General features: G+C 43.9%; 1 protein-coding gene across 2 annotated transcripts in view; it reads right to left on the bottom strand.

Annotated features, from left to right (window-relative positions):
* Window positions 1–9285: 9285 nt before the first annotated feature.
* The window catches only part of LOC134337441 (procathepsin L-like), a 37902-nt gene continuing 29800 nt past the window's right edge, over window positions 9286–17387 (bottom strand). For both annotated transcript variants that reach the window (XM_063032444.1, XM_063032445.1), the window contains exons 7-8: window positions 11620–11725; window positions 9286–10019 (exon numbers count right to left, since the gene is read on the bottom strand). In XM_063032444.1, the coding sequence (XP_062888514.1) occupies window positions 9914–10019; window positions 11620–11725 (212 nt within the window). In that variant the 3' untranslated portion in view covers window positions 9286–9913. The remainder of the gene's footprint in view (window positions 10020–11619; window positions 11726–17387) is intronic.

The raw sequence follows: 17387 nt of genomic DNA, 5'->3' as shown, positions 1-17387 counted from the left end.
GGATACCTTAGTTGAAGATGTTTTGTTGAAGGGGAATAGGTAAGGTTCATCTACGATGCTCAGCCTTAGTAATTGATTCAATGCTGGCAGGATAGCAGTGGAATGTCCCTCCTGCCAGATGTGGGAAGTCAGAGAACCTCTTCATCTCCATGATGACTACATCTGTGGGAAGTACACCCAGCTGAAGCTCCTGACAGACCAGAAACTGGCCCATTGGGAAGGCCGTTGCCATTACAGACCCATTGGGGAAGCTGAGAATCTCAAAGATGAGACTCGAGGTGGTTGCATCCAGGGTACAGGCTTCAAATAGATAGGTGACTAAAATTAGACAGGAACCAGCAGAGGCTGATTGGGTGAGCCTATTAGAAGAGAAAGGAGCAAACTGCAAATGGGAGGCTTTTAAGAGCATGACAGCAAGTGTCCAGGAGCAGTTAAGAAAAATCCCAAGTTTTTAGAAATATATTAAAAATGAAAGGGGTGGCCAGGGAGAGTAGGTCCCTTTAGAAATCAGCAGAGCTCCCTATGTCTTGAGATTTTAAACAAATATTTCTCTTCAGTATTTACTGAGGAGAAAATCATGGTTCTTCAAGTGATAAGTGAAACAAGTAGAGATGTTTGAGGACAGGAAGGAGATATTTGCAGCTGTACAGTCCATTAAGGTGGATAAATCCCCAGAGCCTGGCCAAGTGCATCCTCAGATAATAGACGAGTCTGAAAGATAATGTCCCACAGAATCCAGGGAGAGCTAGTCAGACATATTCAAAATTGGCTCAGAGATAGGAAGGTGGACGTTGAAGGTTGCTCCTCAGAATGGAGGCCAGTGACTAGTGGTGTGCTGTTGGGGGGGGGGGAGGGGGGTAAGAGTTGGTGTTAGGACTCTTGTTATTTGGATATGAATGCACAAGGCTTGGTCTATAAGGTTGCAGATGACATTAAATTATGAAGCCTGTTTAGTAGTGAAGAAGGTTGTTAATTGTGGATTACAATTGGATCCTAGTCAGTTAAGGAAGTGGACTGAGGAATGGCAAATGGATTTGCAGTATACTTAAGTGTGAGGTGATATGTTTCAGGAAGTCAAACCAGCGTAGGATTTGTACTATGAACTGTGGGCATTTGGGTGTGTAATGGCGCAGAATGACCTGGAGTAAAAGTGCATAGCACATTGGAAGTGCCATCGCTGGTTGATGAGGTGGTGAAAAAGATGTTCTGTACACTGGCCTTCAGCAGTCAGAGTACTGAGTAAAGGATTTGTAACATGTTGTAGATCTATGTCATTGGTGCAGCCACTGTGTACAGTTTTGTCACCCTGTTAAAACAAATATGTGGTGAAACTGGAAAGGGTGCATGAAAGATTTGAGGATGATAAACACGTCAGTTCTAATGAAGGGTTCTGGCCTGAAACACCGACTGTTAATTCCTCTCCATAGATGCTGCCTGACCTGCTGAGTTCCTCCAGGTTTTAAGAAGAGTACAGCACAGAAACAGGCCATTCAGCCCACAAAGTTATGCCTAGCCAATTCAATTAGTAATCAAATGGCCAACTAAGTTAATCCTCTCTGCCTACATAATGTCCATAGCCTTCCATTTTCCTCACATTCTTGTGCCTTTCTAAACATTTCTTAAAAGTCCCTAATGTATCTTTCTCTACCATCACCACAGGCAGTGCATTCCAGGCACCCACTGCTCTGTGTGTTTGTAAAAAAGAACAATTCTTACCCCTAAACAACAGGAATTCTGCAGATGCTGGAAATTCAAGCAACATACATCAAAGTTGCTGGTGAACGCAGCAGGCCAAGCAGCATCTATAGGAAGAGGTGCAGACGACGTTTCAGGCCGAGACCCTTCGTCAGGACTGATTCTTACCCCTCACATCTTTGAAATTACCCCCTCTAACCTTAAATCCGTGCCCTCTGGTAATAGACATTTCAACCCTTTTTTTAAAAAATAGGTACTGTCTACTCTATCTATACCTCTCAATCCTGTAAACCTCTATCAGGTCTCCCCTCAGCCTCCACTGCTCTAGAGAAAACAACCCAAGATGGAAAAGACATGTAATAAGTACAACGTTACAATAGACATGGAGGGTTGCAATATGCAGGTAGATTGGGAAAATGACATTGGTGCTGGATCCCAAGAGAGGGAAATGGTAGAATGCCTGCCAGATGGCGCTTGTGGTTGTGCCCACGAGAGGAATGGCATTTCTGGATTGGGTGTTATGTAATGATCCAAATTTGATTAGGGAACTGAAAGTAAGGTAACCCATAGGAGACGGTGATCATAATGTGATAGAATTCACCCTGAAGTTTGAGAAGGAGAAGCTAAAATCAGATGTATCAGTATCATCGTGAAGTAAAGGGAATTACAGAGGCATGAGAGAGGGGGTAGCCAAAGTTGAATGGAGTGGAATATGAGCAGGGATGCTGGCAGATCAGCATTGGCTGGAGTTTCTGGGAGCAATTCATAAGGTGCTGGAAAGATGCCTCCCAAAGATAAAGAAGTATTTTAAAGGGAGGGCAAGGAAACCGTGGTTAACAGGGAAAGTCAAAGACAGCATAAAAGGAAATGGCAGGGCATTTAATTAAGCAATAATTACTGGGAAGTTAGAGGATTGTGAAGCTTTTAAAAACCATCAGAAGGCAACTAAAAAGCCATGAAGAGAGAAAGAATGAAATATGAAGTAAGCTAGCCAATAATTAATGAAGTTATAACAGTGTATGTTGTCTACATGGATTTTAGTAAGGCATTTGATAAGTTCCCTCATGGGAGGCTAATCCAGAAGATTAGGATGCATGGGGTCTGCGGCAAATTGGCTGTGTGGATCCAGAACTGGCTTGTGCATAGAACATAGAACAGTGCAGCACATTACAGACCCTTTGTCCCACAATGTTGTGCCGCCCTCAAACCCTGCCTCCCATATAACCCCCCACCTTAAATTCCTCCTTATACCTGTTTAGTAGTCTCTTAAACTTCACTAGTGTATCTGCCTCCACCACTGACTCAGGTAGTGCATTCCACGCACCAACCACTCTCTGAGTAAAAAACCTTCCTCTAATATCCCCCTTGAATTTCCCACCCCTTACCATAAAGCCATGTCCTCTTGTATTGAGCAGTGGTGCCCTGGGGAAGAGGCACTGACTATCCACTCTATCTATTCCTCTTAATATCTTGTTCACCTCTCATCCTCCTTCTCTCCAAAGAGTAAAGCCCTAGCTCCCTTAATCATTGATCAGAATGCATACTTTCTAAACCAGGCAGTAACCTGGTAAATCTCCTCTGTACCCTTTCCAATGCTTCCACATCCTTCCTATAGTGAGGCAACCAGAACTGGACACAGTACTCCAAGTGTGGCCTAACCAGAGTTTTATAGAGCTGCATCATTACATCACAACCCTTAAACTCTATCCCTCGACTTATGAAAGCTAACACCCCATAAGCTTTCTTAACTATCCTATCTACCTGTGAGGCAACTTTCAGGGATCTGTGGACATGTACCCCCAGATCCCTCTGCTCCTCCACACTTCCAAGTATCCTACCATTTACTTTGTACTCTGCCTTGGAGTTTGTCCTTCCAAAGTGTACCACCTCACACTTCTCTGGGTTGAACTCCATCTGCCACTTCTCAGCCCACTTCTGCATCCTATCAATGTCTCTCTGCAATCTTCGACAATCTTCTACACTATCTACAACACCACTAACCTTTGTGTCGTCTGAAAACTTGCCAACCCACCCTTCTACCCCCACATCCAGGTCGTTAATAAAAATCACAAAAATTAGAGGTCCCAGAACAGATCCTTGTGGGACACCACTAGTCACAATCCTCCAATCTGGATGTATTCCCTCCAACACAACCTTCTGCCTTCTGCAGGCAAGCCAATTCTGAATCCACCTGGCCAAACTTCCCTGGATCCCATGCCTTATGACTTTCTGAATAAGCCTACTGTGTGGAATCTTGTCAAATGCCTTATTAAAATCCATATAGGTCACATCCACTGCACTACCCTCATCTATATGCCTGGTTACCTCCTCAAAGAACTCTATCAGGCTTGTTAGACACGATCTGCCCTTCACAAAGCCATACTGATTTTCCCTGATCAGACCTTGATTCTCTAAATGCCCATAGATCCTATCTCTAAGAATCTTTTCCAAAAACTTTCTCACCACAGTCGTAAGGCTCACTGGTCTATAATTACCCAGAGTATCCCTACTACCTTTTTTGAACAAGGGTACAACATTCAACTCCCTCCAATCCTCCGGTACCATTCCCGTGGACAACGAGGACATAAAGCTCCTAGCCAGAGGCTCAGCAATCTCTTCCCTCACCTTCTGGAGCAGCCTGGGGAATATTCCGTCAGGCCCTGGGAACTTATCCGTCCTAATGTATTTTAACAACTCCAACACCTCCTCTCCCTTAATATCAACATGCTCCAGAACTTCAACCTCACTCATATTGTCCTCACCATCATCAGGTTCCCGCTCATTGGTGAATACCGAAGAGAAGAATTCATTGAGGACCTCGCTCACTTCCACAGCCTCCAGGCACATCTTCCCACCTTTATCTCTAATCGGTCCTACCTTCAGTCCTGTCATCCTTTTTTTCTTCACATAAATAGTTAAATAAATAGGAAATAGTTACATCCCGACAGGCAGGACAGAAGCACGGTCGCATTGTTCATTCCAATGACCAGCTGCTTGTGCTAATGCCGACCGGTTTAGCGAGCAGAGCAGCGGATACCCCTGCTGAAATCTGGAGGAAAACACACAGAGGATGCAGAGGGGGATCACAAATTCGAGGAAAGAGGACTGGGTCGAGACAACAGAGACTTATGGAGAAGAGGAGTTCAGTGGATAATAAAATGGCGAGTTCACGGCGCTAGCCAGGCGTCAGAGAACATTTCGGGAGTGCAGTGTTACGTGTTTCACTGGAACGGGGCTGCACGAGGACATACCCGATCAAAACTTCTCCATGTACGGCTTCCAGACCATTCCAGCTGACCAGAAGTGCACTGAGAGCGGTAAGCGTAAAGGAGTTGGGTGGTTATTGTTCTGGTTAACAACAGATGGTGCAATCCAGGTCATATTACAATCAAGGAACATGTTTGTAGACTGGATATTGAACTTTTTACTGTTGGACTTTGGCCACATTCCACCGAGATTCAAACACTGGGCGGCACAGGAGGTCGTTCCTGCCTGTGGCCATTGAACTTGCAGCTCCTCCCGTGGAGGGTCAGACACCCTGAGCCAATAGACTGGTCCTGGACTTTTTTCCATCTGGCATAGTTTGCATTTTGTTGTTTGATTATGGTTTTTGTATTGCTATATTTATGCTCTATTCTTGGTTGGTGCGGCTGTAACGAAACCCAATTTCCCTCGGGATCAATAAAGTATATCTACCTATCTATCTATAACTGAAGAATGCCTTGGGGTTTTCCTTTACCCTACTCACCAAGGCTTTCTCATGCCCCCTTCTTGCTCGTCTCAGCCCCTTCTTTCTTGCTTCCCTATATTCCTCAATAGACCCATCTGATCCTTGCTTCCTAAACCTCATGTATGCTGCCTTCTTCCACCTGACTAGATTTTCCACCTAACTTGTCACCCATGGTTCCTTTACCCTACCATTCTTTATCTTCCTCACCGGGACAAATTTATCCCTAACATCCTGCAAGAGATGTCTAAACATTGACCACATGTCCATAGTACATTTCCCTGCAAAAACATCACCCCAATTCACACCCACAAGTTCTAGCCTTATAGCCTCATAATTTGCCCTTCTCCAATTAAAAATTCTCCTGTCCTCTCTGATTCTATCCTTTTCCATGATAATGCTAAAGGCCAGGGAGCAGTGGTCACTGTCCCCCAGATGCTCACCCATTGAGAGATCTGTGACCTGACCCAGTTCATTACCTAGTACTAGATCTAGTATGGCGTTCCCCCTAGTCGGCCTGTCCACATACTGTGACAGGAATCCATCCTGGACACACTTAACAAACTCTGCCCCATCTAAACTCTTGGAACTAATCAGGTGCCAATCAATATTAGGGAAGTTAAAGTCACCCATGATAACAACCCTGCTATTTTTGCTCCTTTCCAAAATCTGCCGCCCAATCTGCTCCTCTGTATCTCTGCTGCTACCAGGGGGCCTATAGAATACCCACAATAGAGTAACTGCTCCCTTCCTGTTCCTGACTTCCACCCATACTGACTTAAAAGAGGATCCTGCTATATTACCCACCCTTTCTGTAGCTGTAATAGTATCCCTGACCAGTAATGCCACCCCTCCTCCCCTTCTCTCGCCCCCCCCCATCCCTTTGAAAGCACTGAAATCCAGGAATATGAGAATCCATTCCTGCCCTGGTGCCAGCCAAAGAAGACAGGGTAGTGGTTGAAGGGATATATTCGAACTGGAGATCTGTAATTAGTGGAGTTCCACAGTGATCTGTGCTGAGAACTCTGCTGTATGTGATGTGTATGAATGACTTGGATGAAAATATAGATGGGAAAGTTAGTAAGTCTGTGAATGATACCAATATTGGTGGAGTTGTGGACAGTGTAGTCGACTGGCAAAGAATACAGTGTGCTGAAGATCAGTTGCAGATCAGTTCCTATCCCAGTTCCCATTCCAATATGTCAGTCCATGGCCTCCTCTTTTGCCATAACAAGGCCACTCTTGAGGTAGGGGAGAAACAGCACATATTCTGTCTGAGCAGCCTCCAGCCTGATGGTATGAACATCACTTTCTCCTTCCAGTAACTATTTTTTCACTCCCCTTCCCTCTCTCCTAGTCCCCACTCTGCCCTCTTTTTCTTCCTCTTTTGCCCTCACCTCTTTCTGGTGCCCCTCCTTCTTTCTTATCTCCCATGGTCCACCCTCCTCTCCTATCAGATTCCTTCTTCTCCAGCCCTTTCCCACCCACCTGGCTTCACCTATCACCTTCTAACTAGTCCTCCTTCCACTCGACCCACCTTTTAATTCTAGCATCTCCCCCCTTCCTTCCCACTCCTGAAGAAGGGCCTCATTGACTGTTTATAGGTGCCATCTGATCGGCTGAGCTCCTCGAGCATTTTCTGTGTGTTACTCTGGATTCCCAGCATTTGCAGAATCTCTTGTGTTTACCGTTCAGACAGATCATGGTTGATAAAATTTAATCTAGGGGTTGAGACTGATGCAGGATTGAAGGAATGTTGCACATGAACAAGAGACATTCTGTCATTAACAAACTTTATATAAACTCTATGAAGTCTTCTTACATGGGCATCAGCACCACCAATTAACAACTATCTAATTCATTGAACAGATTACTGAGCATCAAGTTCATAGCTCCATGGAAGTGGTTACACAGGTTGATAAGGAGATTAAGAAGGAATATGGCACACTTACTATTAATAGTCAAGGCACTGAGTTCAAAACTCAGGAAGTTATGTTGCAGCTTTCTAAAATTCTAGCTGGACTGCATCTGGAGTATTACATGGTTCTGGTTGCCCCACTATAGGAAGGATATTGAGGCTTTGGAGAGGGTGCAGAAGAGGTTTACAAGTTTGTCTAACCTCTTGTTATAACACGTGCCCCCACAACCCGTTTACCGGTCGGAGGCCTGGATGCAACTCCCATCTGGGTCTCTTAACCCTTGCAGTTTCTTTACTCTACCCACAAGTGTTCTACATCTTTCAATCCTATGTCACTGCATTATGAGGATTTGATTTTTTTTACCCAAGTAGTCACTCCACCCCCTATTCCTACCTGCCTGTCCTTTCAATCCGTGGATGTTAAGACCCCAACGGTGATGTTACTTCAGCCACAACTCAGTGATGCCCACGTCATACCTGCCAGTCTCTAAATGCACTACAAGATCATTTACCTTATTCTGTACACTGTGTAAATTCAAATATAACACCTCCAGTCCTATATTGATCACCCTTTTCAATGTTGGCCTCCTGTTAACTCATCCCTCTTACTGTAACTTTGTCCTATCATCTGCCTGTCCTTCCTCAGAGTTTTTTTTATATATACAAACTTCCCCTTTCTCAGCCCTATCATTCTGGTTCCCACCCTCCTGTCAAATTAGTTTAAAACTTCCCAACAGCTCTTGCTAAACTGCCCACACAAATATTGATCCCTCTTAGGTTCACATGTTACCCATTCTCTTTGCACACACGTCATACCTTCCCAAAAAAAGACCCCAGTGATCCAGAAATCTGAGACTCTTCCCCCCCCCCACCCCCCCACCAACTCTTCAGCCAGGCATTCATCTGCCAATTCATCCCATTCTTGCCCTTACTGATGTGTGGCGCAGGCAGGAATCCAGAGATTACTACCCTGGATGTCCTGTTTTTCAGCTTTCTACCCAACTCCCTATATTCTCTCCAGGACCTCCTCCCTTTTTCTGCCCACGTTATTGGTACTAATATGTACCACGTCTTCCAGCTGTTTACCCTCGCCCTTTTGAATGCTGTGGACCCAGTGTGAGACTTCTCTGACTCTGACACCTGGGAGGCAACGTATCAGCCGGGTGTCTCTTCCATGCCCACAGAATCTGCTGCCCACTCCTCTAATTATGGAATCTTCTATCACTACTGTGCTCCTCCTCTTCCCCCTTCGCTTCTGAGCCACAAAGACAGACTCAATGCCAGAGATCAGGTTACTGCATCTTCACATTGGTAGGTCATTCCCCCCAACATTATCCAAAGTGGTTGAGGGGAACAGCTTCAGGGTTACTCTGCACTGGCTGCCTACCCTGGAGGTGACCCTGGAAGGACTGTTTGTGGCCCTGAACAGAGGTAAGGGAGGAGGTAAATGGCCAGGTGTAGCATTTCTGACACTTGTATGTGCCAGATGGGAGATTAGTGAGGGAAGACAAATGAACAAGGAAATTAGAGAGATCAATCCCTGTGGAATGCAGAAAGTGGAGAAATTCATTCTTCTCCATCCCTTTACCTTTCCCATCCACCTGGCTATCACCTTCTAGCTAGTCCTTCTTCCCCTCCCCACCACCTTTTTTATTTCGGGCATCTTCCCCTTTCCTTTCCAGTCCTGAAGAACGGTCTCAGCCCAAAACATTGATTATTTATTAATCTTCATAGATGCTGCCTAACCTGCTGAGTTCCTCCAGCATTTTGTGTGTCGTTCTGTCTGAACCGTGCTGGAGTCTGAAGGGACCAGTTGACTAAGTGCTAATCCTGTTTTTGTACTGATGTGCTTGCGTCTTTGAACCCTTGCATTCTTGAGAGACACGGAGGTTGAAAAATTAAATGCAAGATTTAAAATCAGTCACCATGCTCTACACAATTTGGGTATTCACAGTTTGAGATGCGTTTATTATTGAAGTATGTTTGCAGTATACAGAGATTCGTCTTCTCCAGACAGCCATGAAGCAAAACCGTGGAAGCAATTCAAAGAAAAATATCGAAGTGCTGGTAGCTTAGTTGATCACTGGAAGCTGCTATTGGTGCAGTTAAATGACTGAAGAACCAGAACAGTTTGTGAGCTTTTCAGAGCAAAAGTTGCAGGGCTGCGAGCAAAATGTGGAATGGAGTATAATGATGGGATTGCTCCACTCAGAGTCAACTGGAGCCAAAGGGCCAAGTGGCTTTCTGTGTCAAGTTTTTCATCCAGGCTGCTCCCTTCACGGGGAGGAGGATGAGGAGTACCCTGGTCAACAGGGTCTTGTCTCTGCTCAGAAGTAGTCACAGGAATTACATTATCAATAAGATTTGTTTATCATCCAATTCCAATCATCCAACAAGCATTGCATTCACTGTGTTCACAATTTAAACAGTAGTTTGATTTCCAGGAAAGACAGACGATGTTCATATCACCACACAAAATTGTAAACAAAGCAACAGTAAGCAAACCAGCAAGCTCTCTGTCTCACACAGTCACACGCAGAGGGTGAAGCACTTCCTGCATAACAGTGTGAGACTCAGTCCAGAATCACTGGAAAGACAGCATGTGTTACAATGCCACAATTGTTATCTCTATCCTTGGACATCAAAATGTAGCCTTGATTTCCCCATTGAGTGCTGTAGCTAGAAAATATTAAAGAAATGGCAAATTAGTAAACATGGCTTGTACTTAGTACTATTGTTGTAACAACTGCTGTGGTCAGTGCTTCCCTGAATACTCCTTTGAGGTCTGTGTACAGTCTAACTTCCTAAAAGTATTATTCTATATGAGCCTGTATTGTCCCTGATATACACTGTCCAGTATACACCGGAACACACATTATCCAATACACTACGTACACTGTCATGCAAGTGCAGTTCAGCGTACAACCTGTACACTGCCCTGTATTAATTATGTCCACTAAACTTGTCTATACATATACTGCTGAGAACATTGACATCCACAGTCCTATATGTACATGCTGTGCACTACGCTATTGTTAGGCAAGTCTAGTACACCACCCTTCATATATATGCTCTACAGTACACTCACATGTATACACTTGAAAGCTAAACTTTAAAGAGAGGAGCCCACAATATGAAAAAAATACTCTTCTGGCTTCAGGAGATTGGCTGCTCCTTCTAAAATAGATGCTGCAAGGAAGGCAAATTGAACAGAGAGAGGTCCCGGAGATCAGGGAGACTTGGACAGGCTGATGGAGAATAGAGTCTGTAAAAGGCAAGAGTTTTAAATAAGGGAGCCACAGTGCCCTGGTAAGGGTTTGCCCAGGATGTCTCTATGGGGATTAAAATGGAAGCAGAGTATAAATTCCTGCAACTGGTAGAAATTTATAGTGCACAGTCAAGCCCTTGTCCTGCTCTGCCTGCTCCTGTGGTTTAAGGGAATGTACCCAACATTTCTTCCCCTTGGGGGTGGAATGGTCCTGAATCTTGAACAGAGTGACTGTGACCCTGAACGGCCCAGGCACATGGGTTCGAATTTGAGGGCCACTGGAGTCAGGGACTGTCCTGTGTAGACTTTGCTCCTAGGAGCACAGGTACCCAACAGATAAGAGAATTTGATGTTGTATGAGCAGCTGCTGGATATCATGTCGTGGTTATGCAACCACTGATGCCAGGCAGACAATCTCAGAACAGTGTTGATCATGGCTGGGGTCACCCATCTTCTAAAAACACTGCCCAAAAGAAAACAATGGCAAACCACTTCTGTAGAAAAAATTGCCAAGAATAGCCATGGTCATGGAAAGACCATGATCACCCACATCATATGACATGGCACAAGGAAGGGAAAATGGGGAAAAAAAACATAGAATTAGTGTGAATGGGGCCTTGATGATTGGTAAAGACAGATTCATGTCACAAAATGACTATGATACTGCACCTCCACCCTCAGACACCCCCTGGGTTCTCTCTACCCAAAATTTCTTCACCTAACATGCACTTGATGTCTAACTTTTCCTAAATCTGATGAAGGTTCATCGGCCAGTTTCTCTCTCCGCCGCTGCTGCCTGACCTGCTGGGCATCTCTCCCATTCTCGGTTGACATCCAACCTACACTGTACCAAGCTGCAGTTCAGCAATGTAAACTAGATGTCAGTTTCCCATCTCCTGCCACCCTTACCAACCTGCCAATATTTTCTTAAACACCCTTAAAAGTAATAATGAGCCAACATGGCAAGAGGATTTAAAGTATTTTTACTTAAATCTGATGCTGTGACTATACCTGTTTTTAACAATCCAGTAGTTCAGTCCATGTTCACTTCCATAGCCGACAACCAGCATCGCGTGACTCATGAGGTATGTCTGGCAATTCGGTTCATAATAAATACCTGGAGAAAAATAACACATTCCTCAGCAAAATCTCAGCAGCAGTACTGTCTTCTTATTACAAAACTAAACTGAAATAGTTTCAGAATTTTTTTTTTAAAGCTTTCAACTGCAGATTCCATTTTTATATCCATCTCAATGATTTGTGCGTGGGCTGTGGCTTTCTTCCCAGGGTCAGAGGGTGTGGGTTAGATTCGCACCCCTAAAGTGTAATTTGGACTGATGCTACAGGCTTTGTACAGCTGTAACAAGGCTTTGTCTGATTGGAACAGAGTCTCCACTGGTTCCAGCAAGTGGAAATCAAAGATCCCCAGTAGGTGATTGCCAGAAAAAGACATCCTTGCAGCTTCCCTGCCTACCAGCCTGCCCTGGAAATACATGGCTCTTCCTTTGTTATCACTGAGTCCAAATCCCGTACTCCCAACAGCACTGTAGCAACAGTAGCAACAGTAGCACCAAAAGGACCACAACAGTTCACAAAAGCAGTTCACGACCATCTTCTGAAAGGTAATAAATGTGGTCTTGTTAGTGCCTTTTGCTAATAAAGTCAGTACTAATTTCCCAGCAATGTACTATTGATAGAGTGGTTAATTATGTTAAAAAGAATGCAGCTAATACACTAGTTAGTGCCACTGCAAGTAGTAATGATGGCATAGAGACTAACTATGCCAAACAGACTTCATAGTGTCATCTGCTGACGAGCCATCTCGCACAGAATATCCTTCTTTCTCCTTAACTGTGGCTTCCCCTCTACCACAGCGGACAGAGCTGTAACCACATATCATCTATTTTTCCACACTTCTGCTCTCACCCCCTTCTCCTCCTGAGTTCTCCTCATTCTCACTTTCTGTCCCATCATCAACCACACTCAATGAATCATTCTTCATAAACTCAACCAATTCCAAAAACAGATTCCAGCACCAAAGACGTATTCCTCTCCCTCACCTTCCAGTCTTTGTAGGGATCACTCCCTTTGTGGCTCTCTGGTCAGCTCTATTCTCCCTGCTCACCACATCCTGTCATACGGAGTTTTTCCTTGCAGCCACAGCCAATGTATCACCTATCATTTCACTTTTCCCCTCCCCATCATCCAGGTACCCAAACGCTCTTCCCAGGTAAAGCAGTGGTTCACATCTAGTCTGGTATTCAGGCGACTCACCACCAACCACTGAATTATGGAGGGGCTGCATTCTCATCTATGTAAGAACTGGTTCTGCCTGCCTTGCTTTTCCTCTGTCTACCACTTGGCTGACTCAGAATGTCCTTGTAACATAGAAACCTCACCAGCAGCACATTACAGAGTGAGGAGCTCAACTGATTTCAGCTAGAACATGACTTAACACCATCAGAGCAATTCTCTTTGTTCTACCTCTCTCTGCTTGGCAAAGAGAGAGAGTGTGAGTATATTGGCAGGTATGAAGTCATGGGCACCACTAAGTCACGGCTGAAAAAAAGATCATAGTTGGGAGCTTAACATCCAAGGATACTCATTGTATTGAAAGGTCAGGCAGGCAAGCAGAGACTGTGGGGCGGCTGTTAGTAAAAAATAAATAAATTAAATCCTCAGAAAATGTAGAATCTTTATGGGTAGAGTTAAGAAACTGCAAAGGCAAAAACACCCCGATGGAATTTATATATAGGTCTCTGAACAGTAGCCAGGATGTGCGATACAATTTACAATGAGAAGTGGAAAAGGCATGTTATAAGGACAATGTTATGATAGTCATGGGGATTTCAATATGCAGGTAGAGTGGGGAAAATCATGTTGGTGCTAGGTCCCAAGGGGGGGATTTTGTAGGGCTTTTGAGGTGGCTTTTTGGATCAGCTTGTGATTGGAGCCCACTGGGGGTGGGGGGGGAGGCAATTCTGGTCTGAGTATTGTGTCGTGAACCAGATTTGATTCGGGAGCTTAAGGAAAAGGAACACTTAGGAGGCAATGATCATGATAGAATTCATCTTGCAGTTTGAGAGGGAGAAGATAAAATCAAATACATCAATATTACAGTGGACAAAAGGGAATTACAGAGGCATGAGAGAGGAACTAACCAAAGCTGACTGGAAGGGAACACCATCAGGGATGACAACAGAACAGCAATGGCTGGGGGCAATTTGGAAGGTACAGAATAGATGCTGTACATCCCAAAGAAGAAATATTCTAAAGGGAGAATGAGGCAACTGTGGCTGACAAGGGAAGTCAGAGGCCATATAATAGAGCAAAAATAGTGGGAAGTTAGTGGGTTTAGAAGCTTTTAAGAACCAACAGAAGACAATTTAAAAAGCGTTAAGGAGAGACAAGATGAAATATGAAGGTAGGCTAGGCAATAATTTAAAAAAAAACAGAAGTTTTTTCAGGTATATAAAGAATAAAACAGAGATGAGAATGGCTAGCAGACAGCTGGGAAATGATGCTGGAGACATAGTAAAGGGGGAAAGGAAATGGCAGATTAACTTAAGTATTTTGTATCAGTCTTCACGGTGGAAGACCGAAGCAGTATGCCAGAAATTCGTAAGTGTCAGGGTGCAGAAGTGAATGTAGTTGTTATTTCTAAGTAGAAGGGGCTTGGGAAGCTGAAAGGTCTGAGGGTCCATAAGTCAGATCAGATGGATTACACCCCAGGGTTCTGAAAAGATTGTGGAGGCAGCAGTGATGATCTTTCCACAATTGCTAGATTCTGGAGGACTGGAAAATTGCGAATGTCATTCCAATCTCTAAAAGGGAGAGTGGTAGAAGAGGATATTATAGGCCAGTTAGCCTGACTTGAGGTTGAGGAGATTTTGGAATCTGTTATTAAGAATGAGATTTCAGGGTATTTGGAAATACATGATAAATAGACCAAAGTCAGCATGGTTTCCTTCAGGGGAAATCCTGCCTGATAAATCTGTTGGAATTCTTTGAAGGTATAACAAGCAGGATAGACAAAGAAGAGTCAGTGGATGTTGTTTACTTGGATTTTTCATAAGGCTTTTGACAAGGTGTCACACATGAGGCTGCTTAACAAGATAAGAGGCCAATAGTATTAAAGGAAAGATACCAGCAAGGATGGAAGATTGGCTACTGGCAGGAGGTAAAGGGTGGCAATAAAGGGGGCCTATTCTGACTGGCTGCTGCTGATTAGTGGTATTCCACAGGGGTCAGTAATGGGTCTGTTTCTTTTCACATTATATAGAAACATAGAAACATAGAAAATAGGTGCAGGAGTAGGCCATTCGGCCCTTCGAGCCTGCACCGCCATTTATTATGATCATGGCTGATCATCCAACTCAGAACCCAGCCTTCCCTCCATACCCCCTGACCCCTGTAGCCACAAGGGCCATATCTAACTTCCTTTTAAACATAGCTAATGAACTGGCCTCAACAGTTTGCTGTGGCAGAGAATTCCACAGATTCACCACTCTCTGTGTGAAGAAGTTTTTCCTAACCTCGGTCCTAAAAGGCTTCCCCTCTATCCTCAAACTGTGACCCCTCGTTCTAGACCTCCCCAACATCGGGAACAATCTTCCCGCATCTAGCCTGTCCAATCCCTTTAGGATCTTATACGTTTCAATCAGATCCCCCCTCAATCTTCTAAATTCCAACGAGTACAAGCCCAGTTCATCCAGTCTTTCTTCATATGAAAGACCTGCCATCCCAGGAATCAATCTGGTGAACCTTCTTTGTACTCCCTCTATGGCAAAGATGTCTTTCCTCAGATTAGGGGACCAAAACTGCACACAATACTCCAGGTGTGGTCTCACCAAGGCCTTGTACAACTGCAGATGTCAACAATTGGATGATGGAATTGATGGTTTTGTGGTCAAGTTTGCAAAAGAGACAAAGATAGGAGGAGAGACAGGTAGTGTTGAGGAAGCAGAGAGTCTGCAGAAGGGCAGACAGGTTGGTAGAATGGCAGATGGAATATATAGTGGGGAATATAACTGTGTATAGTTTATAGTCATGCACTTCAATAGAAGTAATTAAGACATAGACTATACTGTATACTAAACAGAGAAAAAAATGAAATAAATCCAGTAAAAAGGGACTTGGGAGTCCTTGTATAGGATTCCCTCAAGATTGACGTGCAGGTTGAGTTGGTGGTTAGGAAGGCAAATGCAATGTTAGCTTTCATTTTGAGAGGACTAGAATATAAGAGCAAGGATGTAAAGCTGAGGCTTTATAAGGCATTGGTCAGACCATATTTGGAGTATTGAGAGCAGTTTTGGGCCCCTTATCTAAGAAAAGATGTGCTGGCATTGATGCAGATCGAGAGGAGGTTCATGAGAATGATTCTAGGAACAAAAGGGTTAATGTGTGACGAGTGTTAGATGGCCCTGGGCCTGTACTCATTAGAGTTTAGAAGAATGGAGGGATGATCTCACTGAAACATTGAATATTGAAAGGCTTAGACAGAGTGGACATGGAGAGAATGTTTCCTCTAGTGTATCCATCAGGAACCAGAGGGCACAGCCTCAGAACAGAAGGACATCCCCCTTGAACAGACAAGGGGGAACTTCTTTAGCCAGAGGGTGGTGAATCTGTGGAATTTATTGCCACACATGGCTTTGGAGGCAAAGTCATTGAGCAAATTGATAGAGGGTGTTGACGTTCTTGGTTAGTCAGGGCATCAAAGGTCATTAGGAGAAGGCAGGAGAATGGAGTTGAGAGGGATTATAAAACTGCCATAATGGAACAGCAGAGCAGAATCAATGGGCTGCATGGCCTAAGTATACTGTCATACAGTTTGATGCGTCCCTCATCGAGCCTTTAATGGTTTGTTTTTCTACTGATATTGCCTGACCTGGTGAATTTTCCATCACTTTACATTTTTTTTTAATCTCATGTCAGCTCAGTTTTTCTCATCCTTTTCATACAAAAGTCTAGACTGTCTGGCAAGTTCCACGGCATCTTATTAACTGCACATAACACAGTATGTGTCAGTACCTGCTCCACAAGCCATTTTGACTCACCTACGACAGTGATTCCCACCTTCCCCACCTTCTCTCCTACCAAAAACTGACTTGTAGACCTTTGTTCTAATTCTGACAAAGGGTTAAAGAATCAAAACATTGATGGTTTCTCTTTCCACAGATGCTACCTGACCAGCTGCATGTTTTCAGTGTTTCTGCCTTATTTTCAGATGTCTAGTATCCACAGTAATTTTTGACCTCAGTTTTCTATTCAGTATGAATGCAGGGATAAATTCAAGGGCTTTAGAATGATGTAAAGAAATCTGAAGATCCACAAACACAGATCATTAAAATGTAGTAGTCAGGTACAAGATATAATGATAAAAGGGATGGAACATCACCATTGATAATTAAATTGCTAGCATATTAGAGCAAGGAGGTTTTCCTCCAGCTGTTTAAAACTCTGGTTAGACTACATCTGTGTGTTCATTCAGGCTACACAAGATCATACTAGCGTGGAATACTTAGCGGAATGTTTTCAGGTTCTCAGAGTTACGTCTTCAGGTCATGATATCAGATTACATACACTAAATTTGTATTCCCCAGAATGCAGACTGTTTGAATTCTGAAAGGGAATGACAATGCAGAAGGACTTATTTTCATTTCTCATAGCCTCCATACTTGTCGTGCTTAAACCTGAAATGTTTACTCTCTTTTACCAGATAGAGACGATGATGAAGAAGGCATTTGTTATCACTGATCTTCATTGCTTCAGTAAAG

Source organism: Mobula hypostoma, chromosome 24, assembly GCF_963921235.1.
Source record: "Mobula hypostoma chromosome 24, sMobHyp1.1, whole genome shotgun sequence".
Taxonomy (NCBI): Eukaryota; Metazoa; Chordata; class Chondrichthyes; order Myliobatiformes; family Myliobatidae; genus Mobula; species Mobula hypostoma.
The sequence above is the reverse complement of the archived record's forward strand: the minus strand, read 5'-3'. Positions and strand labels throughout refer to the sequence as shown.